General features: G+C 42.5%; 1 protein-coding gene across 4 annotated transcripts in view; it reads right to left on the reverse strand.

Annotated features, from left to right (window-relative positions):
• Positions 1 to 850: 850 nt before the first annotated feature.
• The window catches only part of ST8SIA5 (ST8 alpha-N-acetyl-neuraminide alpha-2,8-sialyltransferase 5), a 73,332-nt gene continuing 62,101 nt past the window's right edge, over positions 851 to 12,081 (reverse strand). For all 4 annotated transcript variants that reach the window (XM_075411377.1, XM_075411374.1, XM_075411376.1 and 1 more), the window contains 2 exons: positions 9,072 to 9,164; positions 851 to 8,099 (listed from right to left, as the gene is read on the reverse strand). In XM_075411377.1, the coding sequence (XP_075267492.1) occupies positions 7,631 to 8,099; positions 9,072 to 9,164 (562 nt within the window). In that variant the 3' untranslated portion in view covers positions 851 to 7,630. The remainder of the gene's footprint in view (positions 8,100 to 9,071; positions 9,165 to 12,081) is intronic.

Genomic DNA, 12,081 nt, shown 5'->3' on the forward strand with positions numbered 1-12,081 from the left:
GAACCATTCTCTGATTGCTTGCTTAGCTGAGCGATTTGCAATGTGATAGACAGCAATTATATCATCCAGTGTCAATTTGCCTATGCATTTTTCCCTCTCCACTTGTTTCCTCTTCTTGATTGAATAATCACTAACAATAATCACAAGCAGCTGGGGGAAGGAAGTACATCCATCGGTTTTAATGTCAGCAAGAAAGGGAACTGATTCCTCCAGTATTCACCACAGCTCTGTATCTTCAAAGCAATTTACATTTTCCTTATACCAGTGGTAATAGCAAAATCATATTATTTCTACTACTTACACATATTTCAGTTTATAGGAACAATAGAATGGCACAGAAAAATACCCATTTTCAAAAAACATATGGTTGTTTCATCTGCTATTCTATATTGCCACAAATATTTTGACATTTGTACTTTCATTCTCCTTATACTGAGAATATTGATGGAAGTGTAAGCTTCAAGGCTGCAGCTACATAAGATAGATTGGATCCAAGGAAGATGAGTATATGTAAAAGGTGAGGACAGTAAAGGTCAGAGCTGTTAGGAAGGTGTAAGCAGGCAAAACCCAGGGATTGCAGAGGCTTTTCAAAGCTTGCCTGTCTGCAGATTGCTATTTCTAGTACTAAATTACCTTACTGTGCCCATACACATTGCAGGCTACAAACCAGAATGTAAGATTGAACACCCAGTGATCAAAATACTAATTTTTCAATTTATATCAACATATAGACCTACAGATACTTGTACTTACCTGTATACGTGTATGATGTTATACCACCATATAATTCTACAGTGGTATTCTCTAGTTATATGAACCAATTTCTATCAGCTGAGATTCCAGCTCTCTCTATTCAGAGACACAGAACAGCAGAAAATACAAAATGAGTTACTGAAGGCACAAAAAGTGTCCCAAAGATTGCCTTTCCCATAAAACTGTTAAAGTGGTTTATTCAATAGAATTAAATCATCTTTCAAACACAGTGACACAGACCAAAAAAATACCCTGATTACTGGTTAAGTTATGGCTTACATCAATTGATAGGCTTTCTATTACAACCATAATACAGCTACAGAAACAATAAGCAAAAATTACAGGGTGGAAAGTTGAAAAAAGAAAGGCAAGTCAATGGACACGAGGGATTAACATCAGCATGAAACTACTACGACTCCGCTTGGATTTCTCCAGCCCCACCATCACCACCTTACAGAAATAACAAACATGAAATAAGCTTTACTTTTGTAACAGCCCAAGCTCCCCTCGCATGAAGACACACAGTTTTGCTCCAGTATTTCCAAACTAAGCTTCTGTTTTCCACCACGTGAAAATGGGGGACGTGTTGAACAGGCAGAAGTTGTTCAATACAATTTACATGGCAGCAGTTTGATCAAGGACCTCATGGCTGCTAATAAGGAGGACCCAGAAATGAAGCAAAAGTCACCGTGTCCTGTCCCAAATAGGGAGGTTAGAGGCAGTTTTCCTCACCTCAAAAGGACAGGCCCTAGTGCCACACATAAACATGTATCACTTGGCCAACACAAGATTAACAAACAATGATGAATTCAATTCTGCTTGCTCCCCACTGCTAAAGTGCGCAGTAACCAGAGTCTTCATAAGCCGTATGGAGCACTGGAGATACTTCAGTGTCTCGGTCCATCAGTTTCAGGTAGAACAGACATTTTCGAGAACTAGTCAACACAGTATCTGATTTTGCTGGATTAACTCATCATCAATTTACCTGCTAACACATTTTACAGTGATTAGTACAGTTAAAAACGTACATCAACTTACCCAAAGCTCAAACACCGAGAACATTTATGGCTTCTAAAGGGAAAATCAGACACGTTGGTAACATATTTACAGCTTTCAATCCTTGAAGCGCTGAGGCAGGCTTGTCTCTAAGTTTCCCACTATGGCCCAGTCTCACATTTCTGACATTTCTCAGATGCTCAGGGCTCCAGGAAGCATTGGAGCTGCTGACAGCCCAGGACTCAGGCTCCCACACTCTAACACTTAGCGTACCTTTGGATTTCCCTTAAGTTTATTTCAAAAAGCACTTAAGTACAATTGCTTGTTGATTTTGAATACCATGCAGACAACACAGGGATGCCCAGCAGCCTCACTCATGTTATACAGGATGATAGTAAGACATAAAATGAGAAGAGTCTGGGAGGGTTTTTTGGGAGATGTGGGTTATTGGCTTGACTTACAAGCATTGGACCTGATGTTTTTTTCTATTGAAGCCAAATACAAACATTGTGCCGGCTTCAAAGCGTATGGGCTGAATCCTGCCTTGAACACAGTCGTATCACTGATGAATTCCACACTGGCATTTTAAAGCAAGCAGAAAAACACCTCTTTTCTCGAGGCATGGGATTCACATACATACAGTTGGGTACAGAGGTTTCCTTTGTGATTTGTTATGGTGATTTACACTACCACGATGAAATGTTTTGCATAGATGAATTTGAAAAGATGAAAAGTGCCAAAATCTGGAAGGGAAAGTGACAGTCACTACATTTCTGCTTCCAGATAAGTTTGTTCTTTATGCACACCTTTAAAAACACAGTATTGCTACTGCACCATGTCTACAATATTTTAAAAAGTGTATCTTAAATCAAGTGAGTAAGAAACAAGAGGCTGCTCTTTCTGCCCATGACCAGGGCTTGTTTCTGGAAGCTTGCTCTGAAGTATACCAAACTATCCACAGACTTCACTGGATTTTGGAAAAGGCTCTAAGCATAAACACGGACTCTTTTATTCCTAAAATCTCAGCTCACTCCAGAATTTCCTAGGGAATGTGGCCCTTAGGGATTGCTGAAGTTGTCTGTTTCCTGCTTCATATATGTGTAAAAGCTCCAAAGTCCCCTGCATGCTCAGATGCAAGTGAGATGGGGGAAAGGACCATTTTCACTGCCCAAGCTTGGGCTCTCTGCAACCAGAGCTTTGCTGGCAAGCCACCAAGGCCTCAGAAGATTAAGGAGGACAGTTTCCCTCTCGCTCCACATCTCAGCGTTATATCCACCCCGGTTTCCCTCACACACAGACCAGAGACTGCTGCTCCCTGCCATGTAAAGCAGAGCACAGGCCATCCACCCACGAAGCTGTGCCACCACCAGTGGTTTTGTCTTCAAGATCTGAGCAACGTACTTACTGATTCACTGAACCCCCTCAGACTGGACTATTCTTAGAGTTGATTTCCTTCAGCCTACTACACCCACCCATCTCAAGTGTTCCTAACCATCTTGAGTGAACATCACCTTTAACCTATTGTCAGGCAAGGCTGCATGGGGGCAGCTTTTGTCAGGGACTAGGGGAGCTACTCCGGGCCGTCGCAAGCTGTGAGGCTTCATCTGTCGTCACTATCACGTTATTCCACAGCGCTAAAGGCTCTGGACTAGAGCGGTGGTTGCAATCTCTCATATTCCTTTCACATCGTTTTTCTAGGTGATCACAGACCTACTCGCCGTGGTGCCTCTCTGCCCCAAGATTGCAGCTGGAGGAGCTGACGCGGCATGGCTCTCCCTTTGCAATTCATGAGCTGGCTTTGACAGCTCCATTGCAATCACTGAAAACATGCTAAAACATTATAATGGCCCTATCACCATTTAATCCATTCTGTCCAACAGCAAAGTTGGATTTCATAAATCAAAAGCAAGCGGCTAAACTGTTCCGACTAAATACTTCCTTCCCTTTGATGAAAGCACTGGCAGATTCATAAGCCTCCTCTGTTGACCTGACAAGGAGAAACAGTCCTAGTTATGTTTTTCCTACTGAATTTGCATTGCCAGTGTATGCAGATCTCAGGAACTTCTTAAGAGCTTCTCCTAAATAATATGAGGAGACAGTGATTAAACCATAATATTATAATTTTCTCTCTGCCTGTCTCAAATTTCATATCCTCAGCAACAGAGCTGGGATTACAGCCGGAGCTCAGGATGTGGTACCAGACAGCTGACAGCATTTCTTCTCGGACAGATCAGATTTTTGTATCAGGGGATTTCTCTGGGGCCTGCAGCCTTTTCTGTGGGAAGGCACGACACGTTACGCACGCCCTTTACTTGCCTGAACAGTGTGCAGCAAACACACCCAGCTTCCTGACAGTCACTTCTTATCACTCAGGTACCCTTTTGTTCATAGGAGGTTAAGATTGGACATTTGGAGCTTTGACTGCATGGGAGAAGGGAAAACAAAATAGCCTCAAACTCAGACAAATGTCAAATGAGTATTTTTTTATGCTCAGTACACAAAAGAATGATGGCAGAAAACAAGGAGGGTCCTTCTTTCTGCAGCAGCCCTTCTTTTCGTCCTTTTAAGCAGGACAGGTAGAAGCTCAGGCTTGTCAATGCTGGCTCACCTACCCCACAGTGACATTGCACAGGTAGTAACCTCCGCATAGCTAAAATCTCTTAGGCAGTATTTATTGACTGTGTACAGAGAACAGCGCAGCAGGTAGGATCCATCCTCAGACCCTGCTCCTGCAAGCTGCCACCACGCCATTTCCGCTCGGCCCCGCAGACACTGTGGTACAGCAGCAGAAATCTGATTTTCCAGCGCCCAGTGCAAGGTAAGGAGGCCGAAAAAATATACGAAAACTTCTGCATATAGCATTTCTGACAAATGCCATGGTTTTTCAATCATTTTTTGAGCAACACCTGAAAAATGAATCAGAAAGTAAACACGTTGCAACATGCATTTCATCTCAAGGACTATTTTATAAATATTTCTTTAAGTACCTTTCTGGCTTGCAAATCACTCCTTATAGCTAAATAGACACCTATGTACACCTTCACAGACACTTCTGGGCCTGTTTCTGTAGTCCCTACACAAATAAAATGCCCATCCATTTGAATGGGAGCTCTTTTCAGAAAAATGTGGCAAGGTGGGGCCTTTGGTGCATATGTGCGAGTATCCTGCATACGCATTTTAAAACCATTAAAAAAATATAGTATCTATAGATTTATAACCGATCAAAATCTAAACACAGTAAATCTGCACTTATTACAGTATAGCCTAGGTGAATTTACATTGCTCTTTTATATGAAGCAAACAAAGGAAAAGAAATGTCTGACCCTGTAATTACAGGTTAACTGTAATTACAGTTTTGTTTATCCTTTTGTCTGTCCAAAAAGTCCAAAAGGATTTTTGCAACTAAAAAGAGGGATTTGCACCATTTCTTTCCAACGTATACATGCCTCTCAAGTGCTTCCCCATCTTTTTTGAAGTATCTTTCGCAACATATCAGACTCCTTTCAGTTGCTTCAACCACCATAGTAAAGAAATATACCTTACTAAAGAAGGTAAACTTAGCAAAGCAGCAGCAGCAAAGCAATACTGAAGCCAATACTAGTCCCATACTCAGGCAGCATAAGGAGTAAGGGCTCTAGGTACCGCCTTCAGCGTCATTCCTGTTATCATAAAGCTTAATGCACAGCAAGATGGCCAACTCACTGGGTCACATTGCTTTCTAAATAGCACTTTCATTACAGCACTTCATTATCAAAGCCCTTTGCACATAAATTTACAAAACACAGCAAAGACAAAGATCTCTTTTGCATATTAAATCAAGGAAACTGTTTCATCTACAAGCTCATTCTTAGTGTGCTGAGTATTTCACAGCTAGCCGATACAAGGTGGTGCTCGCTAACACAAGGTAGAACTCTAAGACCAAAAGCACAACACCGCAAACATATAAAGCTAAAGCACAGGTCCTTCACCTACCCCTGGCTGGTATTTCCCAAGCGAGCGCTGACACCTCTATCAAGGATATGGGTTGCTTTTAAAGTAATTAGAGCTCTGGAGTCTAGTGTAAAATTACAGAAATACACTCTCGCATACCGTCCAGGTCACTGCTGGTCTGCAGGGATTTTTGAAATGGCGACCATCGTGCTTCACTTCCTTTTTTTCTATCTGTAGCGTAACTTTCAAGCTCTCAGCACAGCACAGAGGCTTTTAAAGAAGCTTTGTGCATTCATGCATTACAAAGTCAAAACCCAAGTCCAGATTTGGATTTAAACCCTCTCCCCTCCCCCCCAAAAAGTATCCCTCGTATAGAACTAGCACTTTAAACTTCAAATCCTGGATCAAAGAATGAAAGATCTTGTAATCTAAGCAAGACAAGACAAGGCACTGGACAACAGCCCAAGTGCTTCAGACTAAGAACTTCCACGAGGAAACTCTGCTCATTTAACTATGCCAGCACAGCTGAAACAGCAAACCTCACCTTCCTGTGTATGCAGTCATACCAGTACGAAAGCGAATATACCAGCAGCCTACTACACACGGTTCAGCAGCCAAAATAAACTCCAGCAATACACGGCATCTTTTCTGCATCAGGGTCTTGCCAATTTAACTATACAAGGTGAAAAAATAAGCTTGGCAGAACTGACAGTTACATTGGTAACTTTTTTAAGAACACAACAGCCCTTTTACTATCCTAATAACATTCTCAACATACAAAAATGCCACGTTAAGACATCTGACATCTTGAAATGCATAATTTTAAAATAAGCATCATTATACAAGCCACAAAGTATTGTCACCGTATTTTAAATTCATTCCCTGCCACCACTTATCACAGATACCTAGAAGTATTTTAACTTGACCCGTAAAACAGTGAATTAACATTCGATACTCTTACAAACTCTTCAACAAAAATCAGCAAGGAAATGCTTTTTTCTGTCTTATGTTGTCATATTTGAACCAAAAAATCAACTCAGAAAATAGAACTATGTAATCTGCTTGCTGTTCAGCCCAAGAAAAGCTTGCAGAAGTGTGAAGGAGAAAGTTTCTTCAATCAGGACTGCAACCTGAAGCTGATATGGTCACTGCAGGAGGAAGTACACACACTGCTCATGTGTTAGCTAGAAGGAACGCATTACAGACAATGAGAAAGAAAGCATGATCAGCAGAGGAGACCAGAAATATAAGACACGAGAAGGAAGAAGAAAGAAACTCTAAAACAATTGCACACCATGATCAACACAGTTACCTCTTGCTGTGAACAGGAGTTTAACATTCTCTTCTATCCTGGCTGAAAATTTTCATAAAGTGACGTTGTTAATTCCTTTCACATCTATCTGCTATTTTTCACCAATACTTTGTGACATTACAAAATAAAGACCTGAAGTTATATACTCCCCCTTAAAACTATAATGCTAAAGACCATTTTCAAAACCCCAAATGCCAGAGAACAGTGCTTTCAATAAAATCTGGCAAAACCCCAAGGTTCTCAGTTCAGAAACCTATGTAAAGTCATACAGTCTACGCTAAAATTATACACCACTGATTCTCCTCAAAAGTTTGGTGCTTTTCTCCATAGTGAAATGATAACTATACTAATGTGCTCTGTTTCTCCCTAAACCTATTGGGAAGGTGCTTCTTATCTGACTTGCTTTCCAGGGCAGTGTATACCCTGGGACAGAGGAGTTTTGCTTCTCCCACACTGTTATGGACCCAACTCTGCTAGCAGGAAAAATGCTGGTATCCTAGATCTTATGGGATGCAATGCCTTGAGGAAATTCATATCAAACAATTATTGCATAATCTCAGGGTGTAATAAAACCTCCTGCACCACCTACAGGCATCGAGTTCCTGTTCTACTGTTGCATCAGAGGAAGAATTGTCCCTGTCAGCAGCAGCTACAGGTCCCTGTATGAACCCGTAGGATCCCCTTGCTGTGCATGTGGAGGAAGTTGAAGATTTCTGAGGGCATAGCGTGAAAACCAGGGCGAGGTTTCACATTGTCATAGTAGTGGTGAGTTATAAAAATCCCTGAGGGGTTCATGGGGAAGGCCCAAAAGCCAAAAAGGTGGACCTCTTCGCAGAGCTCCAGGGCAGCAGTCACCAGGATCAGTCCAGTGCTAATCCGCTTGGCCCGCACCCCTTGGCCGAGCCAGTAGCGTGAGACGTTGATGAGATACTGGGGATGAAAGTAATAAACAGCTTGCTGAGATTCAAAATCATCCAGTACGTATTTGACCCGGATTGAGACGTCTGTGTTACGAGTGTTGTAGAAAGCTGGAAGCAGCACAGAAGCGTTCTCGTAGACCTGGAGCACGTCATAGAAGGGTTTCCTCCATTTTTCCAGCTTATGAAATCTAAAGGGAAAAGGATGCAAGTGATGGCAGCATGAACTCAGTCTGAACCCCAGACAAGAAACCTCCACTGGGCTTTTACTGAAACATTTCTGATACAGACATAGTTGAAAGGGGAATATATTTAGATTTGTAGTTAAAGTGTCAGTATGAAATGCAGGGCAAAAATGCAGGGGATAAAAAATACTTTTTCTCTCCTCTTTTGGCAATACATTCATTAAACAGCGGACAAACTTTGTAGACATTTCTGATCATGTCTCACTTCTCATTTTGTTGTGGAAAGTGTGTAATTTTTCCACGGTTTGGTTAGCTGCATAGTGCACTATGCAGTGCAGAACTCAAAGTGGCAAATACCAAAGCTGAGCAAAAACATTTCTAAAATGACTAACTGTAAAATTTAAAAGAAACCCACAGTGCAAGCAAATTATTTTATGTTGCCCAAGAAAAGAAACACATTCCCCCAGCAAGAAAAGAAAGCAGTAACAAGCCCCATGGTCCCAAACCCGTCAGCAAGGTGGCATTACGGTATTAACAAATTTAAAATTAAAATCACTCAGTCAATCCGGACTATAAAGTTTAACTGGCATTTTTTAAAAAACATATGACAATGTGTGCTACTTTATTTAAGCATTTAGGGTGGGAATCAGTTGCTTTCACCCTAACTTGTCCAACACATTTGCCTGGGGCTTGCCAGCACAGTACAGGACTTCCAGGGGAAGGATGGCTCTGCTGTTACGACTTTAGCTCATCATCTTCCCACTTTCTGTTATCAATGTGCAGGTGCAAGTGTTCAACACAATCCGACATGTTGTTACAGATTCCATATACTGAATAACTTCAATTCAGTATGAAATGTATGGTTCATAGTGTATGTTCAAAGTAATATTGGGAAAAAAAAATTCTCTATACCAGAAATTAGTAAAAGGTAGATTTGGAAAAGCAATAGGAATTGAAAACACAAAAAACAGAAACGACCTTTCGGTAATTATACTGGGATTGACAGTCACGACATCCGTCTTTACTCCAACGTCTGTAAAGTATTTCTCAGATATAGGAGGCAAGTTGCATCTATAAAAGAAAGAAATTAGTAAGAAAGTTAAACAATTCCTTGCACTTTTTCAGGACTAGAAAGTAGAATTGATTTAAGCATTTCTTCCAAGCGACAACTCTAGAAACAGATTGAGAAATTAAAATTGTATGAAATATGTTGATGCCCAAACTATGCATTAAAGTAACAAGTTCTCAGGGGCTGCATGAAGACCCCTCTTCTTCCTCAGTCTGTCAGAGCTGCCCCTTTTTGCAGATGTGGGCAGTGTTCACTCACTTTGCTTTCTTAATAGCAGTTCAGCTATTTACTTCGGCAGTTCAGGACGAGAAATGGGATGAAGCCCCAAGGACCATCAGTCTCTAAAATCAAAGACTTCCTCAGCAACAGCTGAGCCATATTCAATAATTAATAGATAAACTATGTCTATAACATCGCCTTTGTTTTATACCCAAGAGAATTTAGAGAAAATGCTCCACAAGAGACAAATCTGTCCAGTCCTAATTAATCCAAAACTACCTGCTTCCCCTTATACGTATCTCCCAGCACAGTGTAAGAGCAGCAATTCTGACTCTACAGATTCATCAGAGGATGTCAAAGCTATTAGGAGCAAACTTGCAAAGATTTGCAAACCTTGACTTTGCCCAGCCTCCACTCACCTTGGCCTCGACCTAGATTCATCATCTCAAAAAATGTAGAGCATCCCTGAAGAGATGCTGAAGTTACTGGAACACTCACACATACACACAAGTTATCACACAAGCTTCACTTCCACAGGAAACCCAGCTGAAAAAAAGGCTTCAGCATGCATTATCAGAGCCAACACAAGTGGCCTCACAACCAGTTTTACATTCAGTTTAAGCCAGCGTTAGTGTTATGGGTTTGTGTGGCAAGGCTTTGGTAGTGGGAGGGCTGTAGAGGTGGCTTCTGTGAGAAGCTGCGAGAAGCTTCCCCCATGTCTGATAAAGCCAGTGGCAGCCGGCTCTAAGACGGACCCGCTGCTGGCCAAGGCCAAGCCAATCAGCGATGGTGGCAGCGTCTCTGTGATAACATATTCAAGAAAGGGAAGAAAAAAACTCTGGAGTGAAACGGCAGTAGAGAGAGACGAGTGAGACAATGTGAGAGAAACAACTCTGCAGACACCAAGATCAGTGAAGAAGGAGGGGGAGGAGGGGCCCGAAATGTCAGTGCAGAGAGCCTTCCCTTGCAGTCCGTGATGAAAACCATGGTGAGGCAGTTTGTCCCCCTGCAGTCCATGGAGGTCCACAGTGGAGCAGATCTCCACCTGTAGCCTGTGGAAGGGACCCCATGCCAGAGCAGGTGGATGCCTGAAGGAAGCTGTGACCCTGTGGGGAGCCCACGCTGGAGCAGGCTCCTGCCAGGACCTGTGGACCTGTGGAGAGAGGAGCCCATGACGGCGCAGGTTTGCTGGCAGGGCTGGTGACCCCATGGAGGACCCACACCAGAGCAGCCTGTTCCTGAGGGACTGCACCCCGTGGGAAGGACCCACGATGGGGCAGTTCATGAAGAGCTGCAGCCCATGGGAAAGACTCATGTTGGAGAAGTTTCTGGGGCCTCACACTGGAGCAGGGGCAGAGTGCGAGGAGTCCTTCCCCTGAGGAGGAAGGGACTGCAGAGACCACATGTGATGAACTGACCGTAACCCCCATTCCCCGTCCCCCTGCGCCACTCCGGGGCAGGAGGGAGAGAAACGGGAGTGAAGTTGAGACCGGGAAGAAGGGAGGGGCAGGGGGAAGGTGTTTTAAGATCTGGATTTATTTCTCACTATCCTACTCTGATTTGATTGGTGATGAATTAAACTCACTTTCCTCCCCAAATTCAGTCTGTTTTGTCCCTGGCAGTAATTGGTGAGTGATCTCTCCCTGTCCTTATCTCGACCCTCGAGTCTTTCATCATATTTCCTCTCCCCTGTCCGGTTGAGGAGGGAGAGTGATAGAGCCGTTTTGGTGGGCACCTGGCATTTATCTAGGCCAAACCAAAACAGTTAGATACTTGATGACATTCTGAAAACTTCTTGAAGTGATGCACAAGCCTTAGTAAAAGCCATCACTGTTAAGATCGCCACATCTTAAAAAAAACGCTGCACCTGATTCCCAAAAATCTCCGTATTTCTGAAGGTCAGGGCTGAATAGGAGAAAACTGTGACTGCATTTAGGGTAAGTGATGCTCAGTGTATTCACAATACTAGAGTTCAGCTGTCAGCATAATTTCTCTGTCACAGGGAAAGGGCAAGTGGGGGAGCAGAAGAAAGCACAAAAATCCTTCAAAGTCCCCCTCAGACTCAGGAGGTCCACATCTACCTCCCAGAGAGTCCCTCTTTATCAGGTCAGAGGATTTTTTTTAGCCACCTCATCCTTCTCACAGGCAATGTTATTTCCAGCACTTTTCTCTGCAAGGTCATGCAGCGTCCTTCTGAAGTCCTCTAGCATCCTCATTTCCACCTAGCACTGGGCACTGTGCTCACTAGATCATATTTGAAACAGGTTTTCAAACACTCAGCATCAATATTTTTGAACAGTAAACTCCCAACAGGATTAAGAATGACTGAATTTGTTGAAAGTGATAATTCCTTATAGAAATGATACAATCTGCACAAATTTGTCACAGGACTCCAAAAATTCATCCCTGCAAAGAGAGTAGTCCCATCTCTAAATGCATCCCAGTGTTTCATCACATATATCTACTCTGGCCAGTAGATGGAGATAGAAAATAACAGCTAGTAAATACAATTCATGTGTATTTTATATATTCTATTGTACTATAATTACTTGCCATCAGAATTTATGCATCCTGCTGGCCACAAGCTTCCTGACAATAAAAGATTTTCCCAGGCATCCTGAAGGTATCACTGAATGCTAGCAGTGATAACTCCACAGGCTATTTTTTGAAATATTTTGAAGAATTGTTGTGTTGGTGACC

The sequence above is a fragment of the Opisthocomus hoazin genome, chromosome Z, assembly GCF_030867145.1.
Source record: "Opisthocomus hoazin isolate bOpiHoa1 chromosome Z, bOpiHoa1.hap1, whole genome shotgun sequence".
Classification (NCBI taxonomy): Eukaryota; Metazoa; Chordata; class Aves; order Opisthocomiformes; family Opisthocomidae; genus Opisthocomus; species Opisthocomus hoazin.